Source organism: Hesperophylax consimilis, chromosome 14 (genome assembly GCF_061612785.1).
Source record: "Hesperophylax consimilis isolate HC1 chromosome 14, BYU_Hcon_1.0, whole genome shotgun sequence".
NCBI lineage: Eukaryota > Metazoa > Arthropoda > Insecta > Trichoptera > Limnephilidae > Hesperophylax > Hesperophylax consimilis.
Genome location: NC_142849.1, coordinates 16811000 through 16832598, shown reverse-complemented (window position 1 = coordinate 16832598; position 21599 = coordinate 16811000). Strand labels below are relative to the sequence as shown.

General features: G+C 34.7%; 1 protein-coding gene across 2 annotated transcripts in view; it reads right to left on the bottom strand.

Annotated features, from left to right (window-relative positions):
• Positions 1 to 875: 875 nt before the first annotated feature.
• Tl (toll like receptor) overlaps positions 876 to 21599 on the bottom strand; it is a 454990-nt gene continuing 434266 nt past the window's right edge. For both annotated transcript variants that reach the window (XM_089639570.1, XM_089639571.1), the window contains 5 exons: positions 8010 to 9063; positions 7495 to 7822; positions 6498 to 7154; positions 3456 to 3620; positions 876 to 3273 (listed from right to left, as the gene is read on the bottom strand). In XM_089639570.1, the coding sequence (XP_089495696.1) occupies positions 2269 to 3273; positions 3456 to 3620; positions 6498 to 7154; positions 7495 to 7822; positions 8010 to 9063 (3209 nt within the window). In that variant the 3' untranslated portion in view covers positions 876 to 2268. The remainder of the gene's footprint in view (positions 3274 to 3455; positions 3621 to 6497; positions 7155 to 7494; positions 7823 to 8009; positions 9064 to 21599) is intronic.

Genomic DNA, 21599 nt, shown 5'->3' with positions numbered 1-21599 from the left:
ATACAGAAAACGACCTTGATAATTTTTGCAACATTAAACATAAAGAAGTTGATTTTGAAAAGATTTTTTGAAAAGTCGAGGATAAAGTATTTTTTATGTGACTATTCCACCCCCATTGCATCTTACCAATGTCAAAGTACTTTTTATTGATCCTGGCCCCTGTCTTGTGATAGCACTCTTTAATCAGGGTCTAATAATAGCATTCGATTTGTGTGGATTCCTTACTGGACCGTGGAATAACGGGCTCAAATGGCTTGTAGAATAAGAGGAACGTAAACCAATATTTCGAAAAGGTGATCTCGATTATGACGATCACTGGTTTCGAACATCCATCACTACTAATATTAAAATTTTTACTTTGTCTATGGTGCGTAATGTCACTTCTGTTTTGTTTTGTGAGTACTGAGGTGATTGGTTTATTTATGGTACTGAGTGATGTGATGACTTTTAGGTGGTAAAATTATAGTTTTTGGTTTACTTTCCAATATTTAAAATCGAGCAGTCATTAAATGTGTAATATGTACAGAAAAAATTGTGTCTAAGACGTTAAATTTAAATGGGCATAGTTGTTCAAATGTGAATTAATTTCACTCATAAGGTGGCTTTTGCAGGACAAAATTTCCGCGAGTCGAGTCATGAATTACAGAAAAAGAACAAAGCAACCGCAAGCGGGGTTCGTTCCGTTTGCGGTTGTTTCGCGCCGATTGCAGTTGCTTCGTTCCTTTCTCATAATTCGCGGTTCTGCTCTCGGAAAGTTTGTCCTGTTTATACGAATCATTATATGCATTTCACAGTGTTTCATACACTATGTTTATCCACATACAATGGGACATTCACCATGTCATTTTGTGAAATGGTATAAAAGAAACAAAACATTTATTACTAAAAAAGGTATTTATTTCACAAAATTAAATGCAGTAGCTAAAGTTTATACATCTTAAAAAATAATTCAAATATCGTTCTGAACACTAGAGGGAAGGAATACATAGTAATTTGTAATGTTCATAGCATTCATGCAGCTGATGCAACAGAGGCAACCAATACCAGGCTTCATTATTGTTTACACAAATATAATGAAATCATTAACGTAATGTATGAATATAGGCTACACATAAATTTTACAACAGGTACACAGATATGCGATAAGGTTCTGATTTTTAAATAATGTACAGTGATTGTTAGAAATACAAATAAATGTGTATGATGTATCATTCGATAAAACATTAATCAAATAGTGTTCTTTTAATTGAATACATAGCATCATTAACGGATTAATTATTATTAAAGTATTTTATTATGTATGTACTATTCGTTTATTTAATCAGAGTTAGGTATATTTCTCATCCCTCAAGTGCCAAAACATTTTAATGAACACTGCAAAATTTTAATGATAAAATATTTTCGAGGTTTCCTAACACAATCCTTACATTATTTATTTATCTGTAACAAAATAAAAATGACCCGTCAGTAAGAAAAAGTTTTGTTACTAAACTTTAATAAAACAATCATTAAAAATATTTGTAAAATTGTCTTCATGCAATAATGTTAATTTTAAAAATATTTCAGGAGCAAACAGCATATAGAATAATGTATACTGACACAGAAACGGTAAAACTATGTAATAAGTATTTACACACATAATAACTAGACAACTTAGTAAATATTCCATCAGCAAGGAGGGGAAATCATTTTTACAAAATACAGATCATTTTCTTATGCTTACAGAATACGGTATACACTCTCTTTAATTACACTACATTACAGTAATTTTTATTGGAAAATACATTTTTGGATAATATCAACGAATAAACTTTATAACAGTTTCTAAAAGCATTCCACAATATTGATGCGTCCATGTTGAAGAACTTAAAAGCACCGAAAACACTTGGTTGAACCGTTTCTTAGCAACACATTTACATTGTCATTTAAAAAGTCAATTCTTTTGATTCACTACGGGTTGTGTTGAATGTTCTCAATAATCGCATCATTTTATAAAGGTACATTTAGCTGTACTGGTTAAATCACAGTTTACTTTTCCTAAACAGTTCATTTATTTGGGTGAGGAGTATTGTTAATTCTTTTCCAACTGATCAGTCTTATGCGGTGACATAATAAATCTCAGAAACACACCAGGCACAGGTTACTTGCAGCTTCCTTTTCTTTATTTCAACTTTACTTACATTGACCTTCTTAACTGTTTAAAAAGTGTTGTTATTAGCTAACAGTCTTTCGTGTTTTATGTTAATATTTACAAACGTTTTCTTCTTACTAGACGTCACTGTGCTTTGCATTTCCATTGACCTTCAGTCCGTTCATTGTAATTGTACCGTTCATTATATTAGGTGACTTGTGAGTGCCGTTTATGCCGTTCATGTTGTTGATACCGTTCACATTGTTTATCCCGTTCATGCCATTCATCCCGTTGATTCCATTCATTCCATTAGGCAAGGAGTTGACGTGGTTCATCAGGGGGTTGGTGTGTGCTTGGTGTGCAGGGGGGGTGTTCTGACCAGGGGGTGTAGTGGGAGTTGTGGGATGGATAAGCTCCAACCTGTCGTCGAATCCATTTTTCTTCATTACATTATGTGCTGGAGCATGGATCTTGTTCATCTGAGGATGCGGTAACGCATATCGTAGTTTATCCCAGAACCATGGATCTCCCCATTTGATGTAAGTATTCATGGAGAGGTACGCTTGTAATTCAGGGTCTAGGTTGTCAGTGGGTCCAATGTCTCCGTACAATATCAGAATAACTCTGGCTCTGCCCTCTTTCAAGGCACGACTGTGAGCGGCTCTGAACTCCATCCTTCCCCAAACTGATTCCAAGAAGTTAGGAGATAAAATCACCAACGTCCTTCTTGAATCTTCTACAGATCTTGCTATCTGTGTTGGGATCCATTCTCCAGCCACCCAATCTCTGAAGTGAAGGCAAATCTTGAAAGGGTTGGGTCCTCCCTCAAGTTCTGGCACAAGCTTATTGGCAACAAAGTCTTCATCCTTGTGAGAGAAGGAAATGAATGCGTCATATAGTTTATCTTTGTCCAGTTCCTTTTCTGTGATGCACCACAAACAGAGGTTGCGTGCAAACAGCCAGATCTTGATTTCGTCCTGGTATTTGTAGTACAGCGCGGCCATAATCCCGATGAATAGACCAGTGAGGGCGAACACAACACTGAGGGCGATCACTGCAGGAGTTGTGCCACAAAGGTCTCCCAGTGAAATGGTGTCCACTTTTTGACCTTCGGCACATGTGACGTTAGTGAAATCCCTGACCTGCAAACAGAATGCTTTATTAATATGGTGTTAATATAATATGACGTACCTGTTTATGAACTGAAATAATATTTAAGTTGGCGGTTTGTTACGGTTATGAAAAATGATTACATAAATACTACTAAATGAAGGTTATATTATAAATGTGTATTGCTGCATGAGTTGTAGTTGTATTGAGTTACCTTCTTGAAGTTGCTTTGCAGGAAAGCCAGGAAGGGCTGGTTGTCACAGTCGCAGGCGATAGGGTTACCAGAGATCCAGAGTTGCTTCAAAGTTGTGGAGTTTTTCAGCATTTGACTGACGGAATTGTTAACCTGCATGAGGTTATTGTTTCTCAAATCCAAAATCTGAAAAAATACAATAAATTAAGTATTCATCTTAATCCAAACCATTTTGTTATAGTCTTTTGCAGAAATTCTGGCTGGTATTTTTAAAAAAGCAAACTACTCATTAAGGTAAAACGCAACGCTCGTTTTATTCTACGTGTTCCGAGATTGCGTTAATTAATTCATTTTTTTTAAATACGCTTTTGCAAGGTATTGCTTTACAGTATTAAGACAAATTATTTGTTTGCGCCCTCATATACGCAATATGAATATGAATAAATAGTTTTGTCCATATAAAAACTCAATTCTATCGAGAAAGGCAAACAAATACAATATTGGATTGAATCATCGGTATAATATTGTATTTGTGTGCCTTTCTCGAAAGAATTAAGTCTTTAAACGAACAAAACTATCGATTCATATTCATATTGCGTATATGAGGGCGCAAACAAATAATTTGTCTTAATACTGTAAAGCAATACCTTGCAAAAGCTTATTTAAACAAAATTAATTAATTAACGCCATCTGTGAACACGTAGAATACAACGAGCGTTGCGTTTAACCTTAAGTGCATTGGAGGTGAAGTTTCACAAGACCGTATCTTAACAAATTAGTTAGTAATTGTAAGTATTTTTTTTACAATACTACCTCTAAATAAAAAATTCTGTCTCTCACGGGTTGTTGACCCCTCTGGTCAATTCGACAAAATTATAAAACAACAATAATAGTTTATATTTATAAAATATAATGCAAATCAAAAAAACTTTTGAAATTCATAATTGATTTGAATACTGCCAAATAGCGAAGAGGTGAGGTTGATCTAATAATTTTGTTAGAAACTCTGCACATTCTACGTGTACTTATGCTCGGTCAAAAAGCCCGCTGACCATACAATAAACATATATGCATCATACAATAAACGAGATAGCAATACACGTTGAAACAAAGTGTAAATGTCGCATAAAATAAACATTGTTTTGAATTCGAACAGTTCGGAATATTCTTTTGCTGTTAGTGTTAGTTTGTAGTAATTTGTTATAGATCATTATATTTTTCGAAATCGGTTGATGTCATATTAAAAGAAAAAGATAATTTTAACACAAATTAATATCACTAACCACTTTTCGGCAGTTATAGAAAAATGGCTTGATTTAAAACATTTTTGTTTGGTTTTTACTATTTTTTATTTGTATTGTACCTAAAAAAATAGCAGATTCAATAATAATTTAATTATCTAATTTACAAAAATATAGTAATTATTTAACCTAATTTTATACATAAGATGTAGCACAATAGGTTAGGTTTGTTTTTATGGGGGATGTGTAATTTTTTTTTTTAATTGGTCATAAATATATATTGTTAACGACCTTCCACTTCTTGACCCCTAGGGCGGCCTCTGCTGGCTCTATAATTTTTGCATTAACCAGAGTTATAACCAATGCCCTAAAAGATGGCCGTATAATATTAACCTACTAGGGGCCGGATCCCCACACATGCAGTGTTGAAGAATCGTGCCCAGCCATCCGAAGCACTGCAATAGCAGTGTCGACCTTTCATTGTGTACATTTATTTTGTCTCCACTATTTAGTTAAAGACAAAAATAAATTAAAAATATTCAATTGGTTTCTCTGCTGGTATGACTTGAGATTTTCACGGCCAAAAGTACTATAGTGATTTGTTTTTAGGGTATTATGCCATGTTTCGCTACCTCCTTTTTTTGCCAACGTTTCGGACAGCATTGACTCTAAATTACGTGTGAAGATGGTACCACAAATTTCCCGGCACCGTAACCACGAGTATTTTTTATTGGGCAACTGCTTATTTATTTATTTTGTGTTTCTGTACTATTTTATTGAAACTATGTGATTACGATTCGGAAAATAAACCTTTAAACACTCATAATTACTATTGGCCACGAAATTATGTGTACGGACCAAATAATACCCTCGACACGATAAAATTATAACGAACCTAGCCAAACGGAGCCTTTCCAATGACAATATAAATTATTGGCTCCATAGCATAGATTTACGTAATCGGACGGTACAGTTCGACAAATAAAACAAAACGCATTATTTCGTCCCGCAAACATTTAATATTAAACTCCATAAAAATAAATATGATTTGACATTTTCACGGCCAAAAGTATTATAGTGATTTGTTTTTAGGGTATTATGCCATGTTGAGCTACCTCCTTCTTTAGCCAACTTTTCGGACAGCATTGCAGTGTCCATTGTCAGGGCAGATGTGTAATGTGACACTGCAATGCTGAAACATTGGCTAAAGAAGGAAGTAGCGCAACACGGCATAATACCCCAAAAACAAATAACTAGAATTCTCTGTTGCTCATCTCACTAAGGAATTCCTGTGTCGAGATGAGCAGCAACACAATTATATTTAATAAAATAGGTAAAGTACATATTTAATACATACATAGATGGATTATATCAAATATGGGGTTTCTACCGTGATTTATGACAAACGCCACGACATGGTAATCCAAAATCACCCCTCTCAGCTAGTATAGAATTATTACCATTTTCTTGAATAGATTTAAAGAACCTATAGTTTTTTTTTGTTTTCACTACGCATATTAGAAAGCAACGGAGCTTTATAAAAAAACTCCTTTATCCAAAGGATGTTCTGGTATTCACCGGCTGATACATTAAAGAAGAACCCAATCTAGTGTTGCGCACTTGTTGTGGTCTTTTGGCAGTGTCAATATCCTTTAAATTATTTGTTCGTTTATTTATTGTTTATTGAGAAAATTTACAGAGAGCCTGAGTTATGTACAACTGCGTTACTGATAATAACTGCGACAAATACAAAAAACTTTTCTGATTCATTATTTTTCAATTAATTTTTGTGCAACATCATAAGAATGCTTTTAGTACTCACCTCAATATGATTTGGAATGTCTTCTGTAGTCAGGGTAGAAATGTTATTTCCTCCAACAAACAGTCGTGTAATTTGATTGTAAACCTTTTGGTTTGCAGAGAGAGAAGAAAGGCTGGTCATCATATTGTTTTCAAAGTGCAGCTCCGTTTGACTCAGAGTCAACGCCTTGGCATCAGGTATACTGGGTGCCCCCATGGTGCTTGACGTTGAGCAGTTCACTATCAAAGACACGTCGTAAGGTCTGACATTGCAGGTGCAATTCTTAGGGCACAGTGCTGGCTTTTGGCTTTGTGGGACATCTAAGGGACAAACCAATTCTTGCGCTCTGAGATCGACTAATTGTCTTCCTGCTAAGTCACTAGGAGAAGCGCAGGACGCACTGCCTGGTTCTACTGAGACCAGACTCCTAACTTGCGGGTCGAGTTTCCCTTCAAGGTAAAGCACAAAGTTGTACAATATACAGTCGCAATGGAGAGGATTCTGTTCTACGAGAACCCTAACAATGTGCGCAGGTGTTGAAGCACCGTGGTAAGCATCTGGCTGTTGTGGATCTTGGTTCTCAGCTATGACAGATGCGTGATTAAATTCGATTTCTGATATGTTGTTGTTCCTCAGGTCTAGAAGTAGGTTATTGTTCAAAATGTTGACATCTGCAAACTGAAAAAAAATTAAAATTGATTATGTAAAAAAGATATAACAGTAGTATTGTTACATTGAAATATGAGCATTTCAAAGATAAGCTTGAGATAATTAACTTTGCTTGCGGATAAAGGAGAAACTAACAAATGGACAAACTATTTTAAGCCATAGATTTTTTTTTTGTATCTAGAAAATCTGCACCATTGCCACAACTCCAAAGCTCCAAAGCCACTCGAGTGGGAGTATGCTGGGAATGTAGCGCAACTGAGATGACAATTAGAATTACAGCATCGTCTCCCCATTTATTGGATTTACTGATCATTTAGACTTTAAATTAAATAAAGTATAAAAAAATTACCATTAGCTTCTGCATTTTATTGTAGCTTAAGTCCAATGACCTCAGGTTCGGCATGCTCTGTCTCCAGTCAGAGAAGATTTCCGTGATGGAATTGTGGCTGAGATTCAGGGCCTTGATTTTCTCCAGTTTCTGGAACGGAGACCTAAGTCCGTAGGTCTCTTCATATCGCATTGCCATTCCGTAGTCTTCCATGAAGGACAAGTTATTGTACGCCATATCCACCATCTCCAATGCGCGAGTAGAGAAGAATGTATCAAAGGAAACTATTTGCAATCTGTTTTCTCTTATTGTTAACTTCTCTAAAGATATGAGGTGTGAAAATATTTTTCTGAAATAAAAAACAACAATGTTAGTAGATCCCTTCAGAAATTTTTTTGAAAATAAATGCTTTTCAAAAGACTAACATATTAGGCATTTGATTTTGAGAGGGGAGGTTGTGAGTTCGATTTCAAAAGTAGCACAGAAGTATGTGTAGGTATATTGACTTTGACTCTATGATTGAAATGAAAACTTACCCTGACAATTCCACCAGCCGATTTCTATCAAGATCCAAAATTTTTAATAATTTGAGGGATTGAAAAGCGTCATCGGATATTTCTGCAATTACATTTTCACTAAGATAAAGCTCAGTGAGATTCTCCTGGTCTCTCAGCAGAGAGCTCGCTATTTCTGTAAGGCTATTTCCCTTCAGATTTATGTTTTTAATTCCCCCGGAACCCCACAACAGCGATTCAGGAAGGTATGCCATCTTACATCTCTCCAATTTCAAGTCTGTTAAATTTGTTTTATTGCTCAGGAAGCCTCCTGGCAGCGTTTGCAAATGTCTGTTATCGTACAATTTAAGCATCACCATTTTGGGATTATGTTCAAACAACTCTCCAGGTAGAGAACTCAGGTTGTTAGAATAAAGATTTAATAGTTTGAGGTTGGGAAGTTTGCTAAATACATCAGATGGGAGGGACTGAATTTTATTTGAGCTCAGATCCAATTCCTCCAAGGAATCCAAACCATCGAAAACTTCAGCGGTCAGATTGGTCAGACTATTCTGCCAGAGATTAAGCTGCTTCAAGACCGTCAGATGTTTGAACAATCCTTGTGGGATTTCTCCTAGATCATTGTGGCCCAGCTCCAAAAGATTCAGTTTGGGAATGTGTTTGAATAGATCAGGAGGTAAATGTAATTTGTTGGATCTAAGGTTCAGCCATGTCAGATTTTTCATGTCAATGAACAAATTTTCTGGTAAGTCCGTTAGGCCATTTCCAGAGAGTACAAGTCTAGTGATTCCTTCCAGTCCTTTAAAATGCTGCCTCTTCAGAGTGTTTGAGAGATTTTTGCCGTAGGTCTGGAACATGAGAGCTCGGAGTTTGTTGATTCCGAGTTTGGAGACGATGTCCGCAAGTGGAGTGGTTGGAAGTGGGCAGCTGTTGAAACTGAAGGATTCCGCTGAGGCTTCTGAGTCTGGGATGACCAGGGAAGGCAGCATAGAGTAGTCCTCGGGGCGGACATTCTGCTGGCACTGCAGCTGGACGTATTTGCCGGTGATGAACTTCACGATAAAGGAGGACGGACCTGCAAATTAAAACGTTTCATTAATACCATTCCTAATCTAAAACAGATTCCTATTATTATCTATGTATGGTAGAAAAATATTGATATAAACACAGTTAATAGAGGTTAATAAAATGGTTTCATATAAATTAGGATACGCAAGTGGACAGAGGAAAAAGTTGAAAGAGAGAAAGAACAATCTAGTAGGACATCAGAGGTAATATATTGTACCTAGTTGTAAGATGGAAACTTCTCATAGCTCGGGATGTAAACTACATTTAGCTGAGATTTTAGTATGACGGAAAAAACGCAACTTTAAATTACAGCATGTAGGTAGGTACCTACTGCCAAAATTGTCACCGAGGAAAATCTGATTAAATAATAATAAATTATTATTTCGCCTCCGGTTCGGGAGAGTACCTACGGATCGCATTTCGCATTCCATCCGAAGGTATTTATTAATCAAAATGACCGAATATATAAAGCCATACCATAAATCAAATTATCTCACACCCTGCGTAAAATGGGCGCCATTGAATTCCCATCGACCCCATACAATATATTGATGAAAATACTGTGGTTGTGTGACAATTTTAGCCTGGTCATTGGGGAAACTGTCCTAAAGACTATTTTAATATAAGTGGCAACTTATTGCAACTTAAAAAATTAGAACATTTGTTATTTTTGCTAAGCTAACAGAAATATTACTTCTGGTAGACATTGTAAAACTCTTGAGAGGTAGGATAATTGACCGTGATCGTAGCGAAGTCCTATTTTAATTGAATCATTTGGCATTTTATCTGTCTGTAAAATTGTTTGTTACGTCCCGGTTCCGGATCAAGATGGTAGCCATGTTGGACACTACATTTTTATGCCGCCAGAGTGCACATGATCGTGGTTCCCACTATGACCTATCAAGTAGTGAATAATCAATATTATGTTCCTGAAAAAAGTTGAAAAAGAATTGTCATTGATGTGGTGACATTTCTTTGGACGGATTGTAAAATTCCTAATTTGAAATTAAAAAAAAAAAATTTACAGTTTATAATTAAGTAGGTAGGTATTTAAGTACATACTTGATTGCAGAGGAAATTTTGGTTTTGGTTTATTAAAGACGGGTTGTTTCAAATTTCATTCATGGAATTCAACAATTCATCAAATTTCAAACATGATTGTTCTGTGAAGGTTATATTCATGTTCAATTGTTATATAATTATTGGCCAGTTGTTTTACGAAACTGAAATAATAACAGAACTTGAATAAAACCTTCACAGTACTTGAAAATCAACTGTGAAATTTGATGAATTATTCAAATTCTATGAAACAACCCGTCCTAAGTAAGAGAAAATTAGAAACTTACTTTTTTGGACGCGAGGTGTAAGTACCTACTAGGTACTGTTCACAGAACTACCACTTTATATACATTTACATAAGTTTTGCGAGAGCACTACTGAGATCGAGTGATGGTTTAAAACAATTTCACATTCAAGGAATTTTGACTACATATTTTTTAATTTTTTTTATTTATTAAAGGATAAAGTACATATAATTAATAAGGTTTACAACTCACAATGACAATATTTAATACTACTCTTACAGAGAAGCATTAATTTGAAAGTATAACTCGATAATTGAAAACGTCAACATTTCTATAATTACCTATATAGGTTTGAAACATTTATTTAACTGTCAAAAGACAAGACGCCATATTGCTTATTCCACATATTCAATTAGAAAAAAGAGATTTGAAATACAGGGTTTTCCAATAAGAGGTGTTATTTTGAATAGTCCGCTATTTCGGTAGATGTTACTTTTGAAGCTGTCATTTTATGACATTTTTGAATAGTATAAACTACGCCATTAATAAAAATGGAACGCTACACGCTTCAACAACGCATTTAAATTATTAAAATTCACTTGAGTGAATCAAATGCAAATCATCTTGAGTGATGAGGCCCATTTCCACCTCGGTGGCTTCGTCAACGAGCAAAATTGTCGCATCTGGGGCTCGGAAAACCCAAGAGTTATTGTTGAAAAGCCTCTCTATCCTCAACGTGTGACTGTTTGGTGCGGTTTATGGTCCGGCGGAGTCATTGGACCTTACTTTTTCGAAAATGAGGCTGGAGCAACAGTTACGGTGAATGGATTGCGCTATCGAGAGATGATTAATGATTTTTTATGGCCGGAATTGGATGGTATTGATCTGGACAACGTTTACTTTCAACAAGACGGCGCTACGTGCCACACAAGCAAAGAAGCTATTGATCTTTTACGATTGAATATCAAAATAACACCTCTTATTGGAAAACCCTGTATTTACGGCCAAAAGTGTTATAGTGGGTTATTTTTGGGATATTATGCTTCTTTAGCCAAACTTTCGGCTAGCATTACATTGCCCATCATCAGGGCAGATGTGTCAGGGCACATGTGCCATGTAATGCTGTCCGAAAGGAGGTAGGTGCTATCCAAAAATAACTCAACATAAGAAAAACAGTGTTGGGGAGAAGCCTTGCGGTATAATGCATTTTAATGATTGGTTATAAAGCATGGAGTATTCCTTCATGGTTGGAAGAAATTGCCATAATTATTTAGGTGTTTACCTTTACCTACATATGTACAATGAAGTGTAAATACATAAAACGTTGGAATAAATTCAATTCAAATTCGTTCTTAGTTTTCAGTCGGCGACCGGAGCGGACTGCTCCAATCGCGCCAGCTCATGGCCGGCCCTGAGCTGAGATTACATAAAATAACATTTTCAATGTTTTGTCGAATTCTCCGCAGATTTATAATCCGGTTAAAACGCCATTCCATTGCTCTCTTTCAATCCTTCATCGTAAATCCAAGGGATACAAAGGGTTATTCTGTAAAATTACAATGCCGTGAAACTCAAACCAAAGCTTAAACAATTATCAATGTACGCAGATGAAAATCGCGAAATAATATTAATCCAGAAATCAGAAATGTGGTTCGGAACCAACGTGATAAAAATAAAAGCTTGAGCATAATAATAATTTAGGGGTTCAATAAAACATTAAAGCTTTTGCTTAGATTTTACGTAAACGCCAGGGAAATATGGCGAAATGTAATAAAAACATATTGCGTTGTTAAATATCCGAGATCATTGTTTTGTCACCCGATAACCAAAACTCTACAACGTAGCACGTACCACGTAGCTAGTAAAATTGCAATTTGGTTCGGATTGCTAACTTAGTTGTACAAGATTATGACTGTCGCATGTTTTGTGTGATAACAATAGAAGTACCTATGTTGCAAAGAACTGTTACTTTTATTATAAAAGAAAGGCAATAATTTTTTTTATATATAAGACATAAATTACCTACAATCAGATTTTGAATGTGTAATATATTCCGAATAAAATATTCGTAGTGCTAAGGTATTATTACTTTTGCTAGAGTAAATGGATTCTAGAATAGGCCTGAAGTGCGAACGTAGGTTCGAGAATTATTTATGAAACCCAAACATTAAAATAATTTTTTTTATTTTATGTCCGCAAACTGTAAAATTCACCCGCCATAACACAGGGTCATCCCTAGCATGGAGGGTGAAATATCACAAAAAACCACATGCAGTCTCTAAATCATGAATCAATAAAATAAATAAATAAATTCAGTTCCACGTGCAGTTTGAACATTTTGGAAGCTACTAAATGAAAGTTGCATATGAAGGTAGGTAGGTACCTATCTACGCCACAGAAAAAATGTTAAATATCTAAAAAAAACAGTCTTTGAAATAATAATAGTACCAAGGAAAACTAATACAGGAAACAATTGTTTAACCTCTTGAGCAATTTAGGGAAATATTATTCACAGACAACAAACAATGGTGGAGTCTTTTTGGAGGAAATATATCGCAGCCCGACACGGTCTTATAAAAATTATGTATTACGGTAAGACATGATTTAAATAGTTTTAGAAAGATAGAATCACTTTTGGTTTGCATTAAAAAAACTACCGTAAACGCTTCCGAAAAATTGAAAATAATTCTACGAAGCAGCACTTAGCAATTAAAAAGTGTTTTATATGTACGAGAAGTCGTCACTTATATTCTTATGGGAAATATCCATAAGAATATAAGTGACATTAACTTTTATAATAGCATTATTTAATTATAAATGTTTTTTAAGTTTCGTCTAAAGTAGTAATTACAGTTTACACGATAAAAACCATCGGTAAGTCACTTTTGTGTCACAACATTTGTTTGCATTCAAAATTTTAATATTTTGATTGCATATATCGGATTTGTAATATTATAATCTGAAAGAGTCTGTCATCTACTTTCAAGAAAAGTATTTTATTTTATTGGAAATCGAATGTAATGTGAACGTATTTTTGGCGCAAACTGCATTCCGACAGTTTCCATATGAGAATAACGTTTCAAAATTTACGAGGCTTTTTGTTTTGTTTTTAACAATCCTGAACAAAAAAAATTGTAAAAATACAGATTTAGGTAGGCATACTGCTGACATAACTTCATTTTTACCTTCCTTCCGTAAGAGCTTCTTGGAAAAACGAAACGGCGCAATCATGTTACAGAAATACAATATAAGAATAACGGAGCTTTCAATTACAAAACCATAATATTATCCAAAATATATAATCACCTATTTTGAACCACTTTTTTATTGTTTAGGAAACCAACATGTTTCGTAAGCAATGTATACTTCATCAGGGTATGGTAGTATTAAGTATACCCCGATGAAGTATGCAAAACTTAATTATTTTGGATAAAAATGGTGCCTCAAAATAACTTTGTTGTGTTTGAAAAAACATAATATAATTATAATAGGCAGTTTATAGTTAAACCGATGTGTTAAACTGTCGAGCCGAAGAAATTGTCTAGAGATATCAACACTATTAGGTTATATTATGGAGATATTTTAAATAGTACACAAGCCAAAAATATTATAAAGGTATATATTTTATTCATTTTATTATAATTTAAAATCTCTTCAAATGCGGCAAATGATACGCTTAGTAAAACTTGATTTAAACTTAAATTAAAAATCGAGAATTGAAACACAACTGTTCAATATATTGTCTTCACTGGGTATAGAGATAGAATTTCAGGGGGTTGGGATGGGAGCTAAGGGTTGGGAATTAGGGATATTGTCGGACCTTTGTTTACAGCCGGCCTTAAAGCAGACAATTCCTCATACAAATACCTCCAGACTCGTAAACAGGGACGGATCAGATGAAGGGAAAATCATTATGATTTGTAAAATCGAATAGAGACACTTATTGGAATTACGAAGGTAGAGAAACGGTACAGAAATTGAGCCAACAATTAAATATCTACCTGTTAAATAATATGTACTGACTATATTGTATGTCTTTCAATCTACAACTTGACACGTTAACTTTGCAGTCGGTGGCAATACAAAACAATCTACGGATTAAAAACGATGGTTTTTTCGTTCCTCAGTTCCTACTTTGGTCGCCTGCAAAGTTATTAATGTCAAGCTTTTTGTGGGCTTCGATTTGGAGGCGGGCATGGGTAACGCCGCCCCAGGAACCATTCATTGGATAACCAACACATCTGCCATAGGTCACCCCAAGTGGTTCGCTACGTTTGGTCACTTAGTAGGGATGACCGGGTTCATGGGTTGAGGAAGTCTTGGCGGCGGATACGTCTGTCCACCTACAGTGTGGTGAGCCGAGTAACTTGGAGAGACTAGATTAGATTAGACTAGACTAGATTAGACTAGACTAGATTGAGGGAAATCTTTTTACCTCTATAGCAGGACTCTCTATCCATCGCCTTGCACCGCCTTGCATAGGGATGAATTCAAAAGTCCTTCACTTCTGAACACATTGATATCCAGATTCATATTCACCCATCATACCTTTTTCCTTCCCAGATCTTCCACTCTTTCCTCTTTCTCCTTTCCTTAAAAAAACCCTTCACACAACATCCCAAAAGATGACATAGGCCCCGTGGGAAATTATTTTTCATCTAAAACAGATCTTAGAAGCGTTTTGTCAGCACACTTCGTTAGAACTCATTTTTTAAATGTAGTGACATCACATACTCAATCGGTAGGTAATAAAAAATATAAATCTATGTCTTCTATTATTTAAATTATTGCTAACAGCAGAATCTAATAAGTTATACGTAATATGCATCCTTAAATAGTTTCTTCCAGCTTTTTAAATCAATATTATTGGTACCTTGGTTGGTCATTAAGGACTAGAATAGAATTAAAAAAAACGTTTGTACATAAAAGTTTATAAACCAACTTAACTATGTATACTCGGCTATACTATGCTATCGGTATACTGTATGTTTTATATATTATTATGCTTTGAAATATATAAACAGCAATTCGAATATTATAATCCTCAGCCATTGAATAAAGCCGGGAAGAAGCAAATATCCTTTTTCCTTTGAGTCTCCGGCACGTTCCTCGTTCGGACTACACCTCCACACTTCAAAATGCAAAAGGAATTTAGGACATTACATAGGACACAGGAACATTCTGAACTCAAAGCCATTGCCTCACCCTTGAAATAATTTACAAAACCAACCCTGAAACGTGGATTAACCATAACCTACTTAAAATAATATGTTTCTTTACAGCACACACGTGGGTAGGGTAATTTGATAAAAACAAGCATTTAAGCACGGAAAAGTCATTTGCTTTACTAAACATCAAAGTTGCAATAAATTTTAAAGATTTTGCCTCGTAAACAACGTGGTTTTCATTAAGTCAACATATTTTTTATAATATTGATGGATCGAGACCGTTTAGTTGTATTATTAGAAACAATTTGTAGTTTGCATTAATAATAATTAGGGTTGAAAAATTCAGACCAAATTCGCAATGCAGATGACGACCAGGCATTTAATAAACAATTAAGCCTGTGACACACCAAGCCAAGTTGCGTATAGCGTAATCTGCCAGCCCCGTTATGGCGATAAGTCAATAAATGGCGTAAGTATTATTTTCAACGTGAAACCGCATAAAGTGTTAACTATTTAAGAAATATATTTGTACAGCGCCCTTGAGGTGATCTCTCACGAAAACGGCGCTATATAAATTATTATTATTAAGAGTCTCAACTGATTTCAAGAACAAACAAACAAACAATTAATTGGTACGGTGGTTCAACAATAAACAAGTGGAATAAAGCTTAAAATTTGCTTTAAGCCCGTGATAGACCACGCTATTTTCTCGTGGTTTGGCCAATTTCAGCATATCGCTCGCCTTGCACTATTAATGGGAACGTACGGCGCTAATTAATTCGAAGAAGTTCTTGGCTGGGATGATTATTATTCATGGGAAAGTACATAGGCTTTTCTCTGTATTTGATTATAATTTAACCTAATTTGAAACCACAGCTTACGGCATTAAATTAGTTATCTGACTGCTGTACAGTACATTGAACTCTTAGAAGGAGTTACTGTCACCGAAAATATCTTCCATTTTCATTTATGAAGAAAACTAGCAGTATCCTTAATCCTTATACTACAGTAATGCTTTCCTTTGTGATTTTCTGCTTATGACTAGCTTTCTATCAATTACTTACTATCAACTGCCTAATGCACTATTAATGGGAACGTACGGCGAGCGATATGCTGAAATAGGCCAAACCATGATGCGTATAGCGTAATGTGTCTACGCCCAAATCTCTACGGTTCCCATCCTCGCTAAAAAAGTATTTCGAAGAAACTCCAATATATTGAATTGAAGTCAAAATGTCTTTTAAGCACTCTGTACCTAATAGAGTGAAGGCCAAAATACCAAGAAAAAAACTCAATGACGAGCTTTCAGTTTGAAAATGAAAAAATAATATTTTTATTGGTTTTTTTACAAGTAATAAATTTTCCTAATTAAATAATAATGAAACACGATGGGTTGTTTCACAGAATTTGAACAATTCATCAAATTTAAACGTTTATTTTAAAATTCTGTGAATTATGGGCATTTGCTCCACAGAACTGAAATGATAACAGATCTTGAATAAACCTCATCAGAATTTGAAAATAATTTTAGAAATTTAATGAATTAACCAATTTATCGACGACGTTTTTCGTTTGAAATTTGAGCAATACCTAGGTACTTTACTAATTAAATTGCTTCGCATCAATTTCAATTAGGCAGTTGATAGTAAGTAATTGATAGAAAGCTAGTCAAAGATAAGCAGAAAATCACAAAGGAAAGCATTACTGTAATATAAGGATTAAGGATACTGCTAGTTTTCTTCATAAATGAAAATGGAAGATATTTTCGGTGACAGTAACTCCTTCTAAGAGTTCAATGTACTGTACAGCAGTCAGATAACTAATTTAATGCCGTAAGCTGTGGTTTCAAATTAGGTTAAATTATAATCAAATACAGAGAAAAGCCTATGTACTTTCCCATGAATAATAATCATCCCAGCCAAGAACTTCTTCGAATTAATTAGAGGCAAGAATGTATATTGAATTAAGGTCTACCCTCGGTAATTAGTGGTTTATAGTTTTCTCATTCGTGTAGGTTTGATTGGAGCAATGCAAATAATATTATTAAATACGATAAGTAATAAGAACACCCCTCTGCTTCAGTCAGTTCAGTCACGAGAAAAGTAACCAGTGTATGTTGTGTTTTATTTCGTAAAGTAATTGTAAATATTTGTTTAAAATTACAGATACAATAATTGAAGTGCGGAATGAAAAATGAACACATAATAAACACATTTTCTTTATTCTAAGGAAACGAATGATGACGAAAAGGCGGGATATGATGTGAAATTTTTACGGCCACCGATATCAATAATGACGGCGGGACTAAGCTCAATAATTCTTGGTATTCGATAATTGATGGATACACTAAAAGAAAACGCAAAAACCGTCTTAAATTATAATTTATTAAAAGCTCTCAGAGAAGTGGAGTTAAACTGGGCTTAACTGGATCACATCCACATACATAAGTACGCACTTCAACACAATCTTTACCCGATCAAAAACATGCAATTTAGGAGGGTTTATAGGTTACAAAGACCTCTAAGTCTATAATAGTCACGTAAAATTTTAAACACCCGTACGATGTAAAAATTGAGAGGCGCAATGACGGCGTTCTATTAGCATTAAGAACAGTAACTTTAAATTCAGTAAATGTAAATGATTCCGTATTTCTTGACTAATAACAATCTAGAAAATCAATCTTTATACATCTGCCCTGATGATGGACACTGTAATGCTGTCCTAAACGTTGGCAAAAGAAGGCGGTAGCGCGTATATCACTATAAAAGAAAAGGCTGTTTTGCAAAGCAACTTGGAACCTGCGCACATACATTAGTGTTAGGTTAGGTTGGTTTAGGTTAGGTTATGTATAAATTAATATATTTTTTATATTGAGACAGAGCTGATTGCGTTAAACTTTATTCAAACTTTTTGTTATGAAATATGATAGTAAAAAAATGTGATTAAGTTTTTTCTGAGCGGAAATATGATCTTTAATTTTATTTTTATTATAAATACAAAACTGTACGCTGGTTACAGCTAGAAACAATTTACAGACATCATACATAAGACAATATGTTTCCTTGTAATGTCTTATTTTGTTAGCTATATTGAGTAATTGCCAGGTGATGTTTGTAGTGTGTATATTATGCGATTGTAGGTGTGAGAAGTGATGATCTACAGAAGTGAATGCTAAATTTAGTACAATGTGATTTTTTATACGTTTTCAACAAATTTTAGTAAAAACAATATTTTTCTTTCTTTAAGATACCTAGATTTTGCAGTTTCGAAGTTTGTTGAAAATCGAAAAGTAGTTCTTATTGGTATTTAGTAGGTAATGGTAATGCGTTATCATAAAACAAAATCTGTATTTTTTTTAACAAAATATTTTACTTTGGTTTGGACTATTATGGACCAGCGGTTCATAATAAAGATTTATTTTACATTAACCCCACGCAGGAGACCCTGAGGAAAATAATTTTCCTGAGGGCCTGTGTCGTCTTTTTGGATGCTGTGTTGAGGGTCTTTTTTAAGTAAAGGAAGGAGATATAGTTCTGGGAAGGTGAAAGGTATGAGGTGTCCAGGAGTGATGGAAGTATGAATATATCTCTAACAATGCGGCGCAAGGCGAAGGGTCGAGAGACCAGTTGGAGAAGTCAAAGGGTCTCCCCAAACTGGCCTCTCTCGATCTGGGAGGTCACGCAGACGCATCCTGAACACACTTAGCCCGATAAACCTGGACACCCCTACTAAATCACCAAACTTGGCAAACCACTTGGGGTGACCCATGGCATGGGTGCTGGTTATCCAATAAATGGTTTCCGGGGCGGCGGTACCTAAACCCGCCTCCCAAATGAATATAATAATACAACGAAACATAATATTCGTAATATAATATGCTATTTGTTAGCAGTAACATGACTAACATGATTAATGCGCCATTATTTTCACCGCCCAGGCAACGAGTTCCGAGTACATCCATTGAACCAAAATATTTAGATGGCCATTACACTGCAATAATATGACCATTCATCTTGTCCGGTCTGAAACGGACTTAATGCATTAGCCAAATGTACCGAACTTCTCTACACGCCCGCATATAACCATACACGGCGGCTTAACAAAAACACCACTAAAAAAACCTGTCGAGTTTTTTAAAAGGTTTAGTTTCCAAAAAGTTGGACTTTGAAGTTTGTAAACATTATTGTGAAGTATTTTGTTTTTAAATAAAGTTTTAAACATTTTTGTGTTCCCAGTTCCCACTAGAAAGAAAGTAGTTAAAATAGATACATTACACATGTAAAATTTTAGCTCAATATTGATGGCTTAAATTTAAAATTTTGTAAGTACAACACATACTTAACAAATACACATATAATTTTTTTAATTAGTTGATGAAATTATTACCCGAAGAATGAAGAAAGAATCCTTAATCTTTATTAGTAACTAGCTAAAGTCTTCGGTGTTGCCCGGGCTTTACACTGAGCTTACCGAAATCAGATGTAGATATTAGGTTTCTATTTATTTTGAACGTCAAGTGTGCAAAATTTCATCATCCTCTCAATAAAACTATGAATTTGTATAAAAAAACAAAGCTAAGCTGCAGGCATTATTCTATATACATTGTATTATGCTTTTAGATAGATAGATGCCATTTTGTATTTACAACTTCACTCAGCCAACGACATGGTAAGTCAAATGGTAATTGATTTTTACGAACAAAAGTACGACATGGTAAGTCAAATTGTAACTGATTTTTACGAACAAAAGTAGGACATGGTAAGTCAAATTGTAACTGATTTTTACGAACAAAAGTATGACATGGTAAGTCAAATTGTAACTGATTTTTAAGAACAAAAGAAAAACAAATAACAAATTATATGCATCGGAGGCAAAATAAATTATTGCTTCTTGAAACACGAAGGAAAATGTAATATATTATTGTATATAATACAGGGGTTGGTATACGGAACGAAATGAATAAAAATAAACATGAATAAATTATTTATTTTTTATTACAAACTAGCTGACGTGTACCCGGCGTTACCGTTAGGAGATAGACTAGACATTTACCAAGGTAGACTTTTCTGCAGGCCTTTTTAAGATATATAATTCTATAGTACATTATGTTGATCTATCTCATAAGTTTTAGACAGCGTTAACAATATAAGCGCGCCCGAAAATATAATTTTTACGACTTGATTACAAAACATCGACTTTTCTCTACTTTTATAATGTAATATGCATGTTTTATATATATATATATAAATGTTTAGAAAGAAATTCTCTAAATGATAGTGAAAACCCTATCAAAATCCGTTTTGTAGTTTAGAAGAACTAAGCGCAAACGTAAAGACGCAGATAGCGACTTTATTTAATATTATTTAATAAAGATTCTCAAAATTGGTAGAGTTTGCACTGGTCCACTGAGTAGAACGTATGGCTCGAAATGTGATACAGGTACTTAGCACATTACGCCCCGATCAGCAAGTCATTATCTCATCGGGAGATAGAACATTACAGAAATGGTTTGCACTGATATCGGAGGGGATAAAACACATCATTAACTGCTGTCGTAGTTTTGTAACGGAGGTGAAGTCAGGGGATTTATGATGAACGTTTTAATGTTTCTTGAGACTAAAGCCATATCTTGTGAACACTCGAAGGTTGATAAGGTTCATAATTCTTTGAATCGTGATAGCTTATCGGAAAGAATTACTCAAATAAATCATATAAAATAAAAATCAATCACCAAAAAAATTCATTCCAACTCAATTAATTAGTAAAAAGATAAGACGATTTGATGTTTTTGACCCAAATGTCACGGATTCAAACTTTGGATTATTTCCAAAAAAATTATTTTGCACCACGGAAAGTACCTACTTACGCAACTTGTTCCAGAGTGGAATACGCTCTCTGTGTGGTCAATATGAGAGACAACCATTCAGAATTGAAACGTTGCTCGAAATTGCTTAAGCCATGTTTATTCCCTTCTCCATCCCCTCTTTCACATATTTTAGCTTCACAGTACTCCCCAAATAATGAGGAACGTTACATGATGATCTATAATTTCTCGACTCTCGACATTAGCA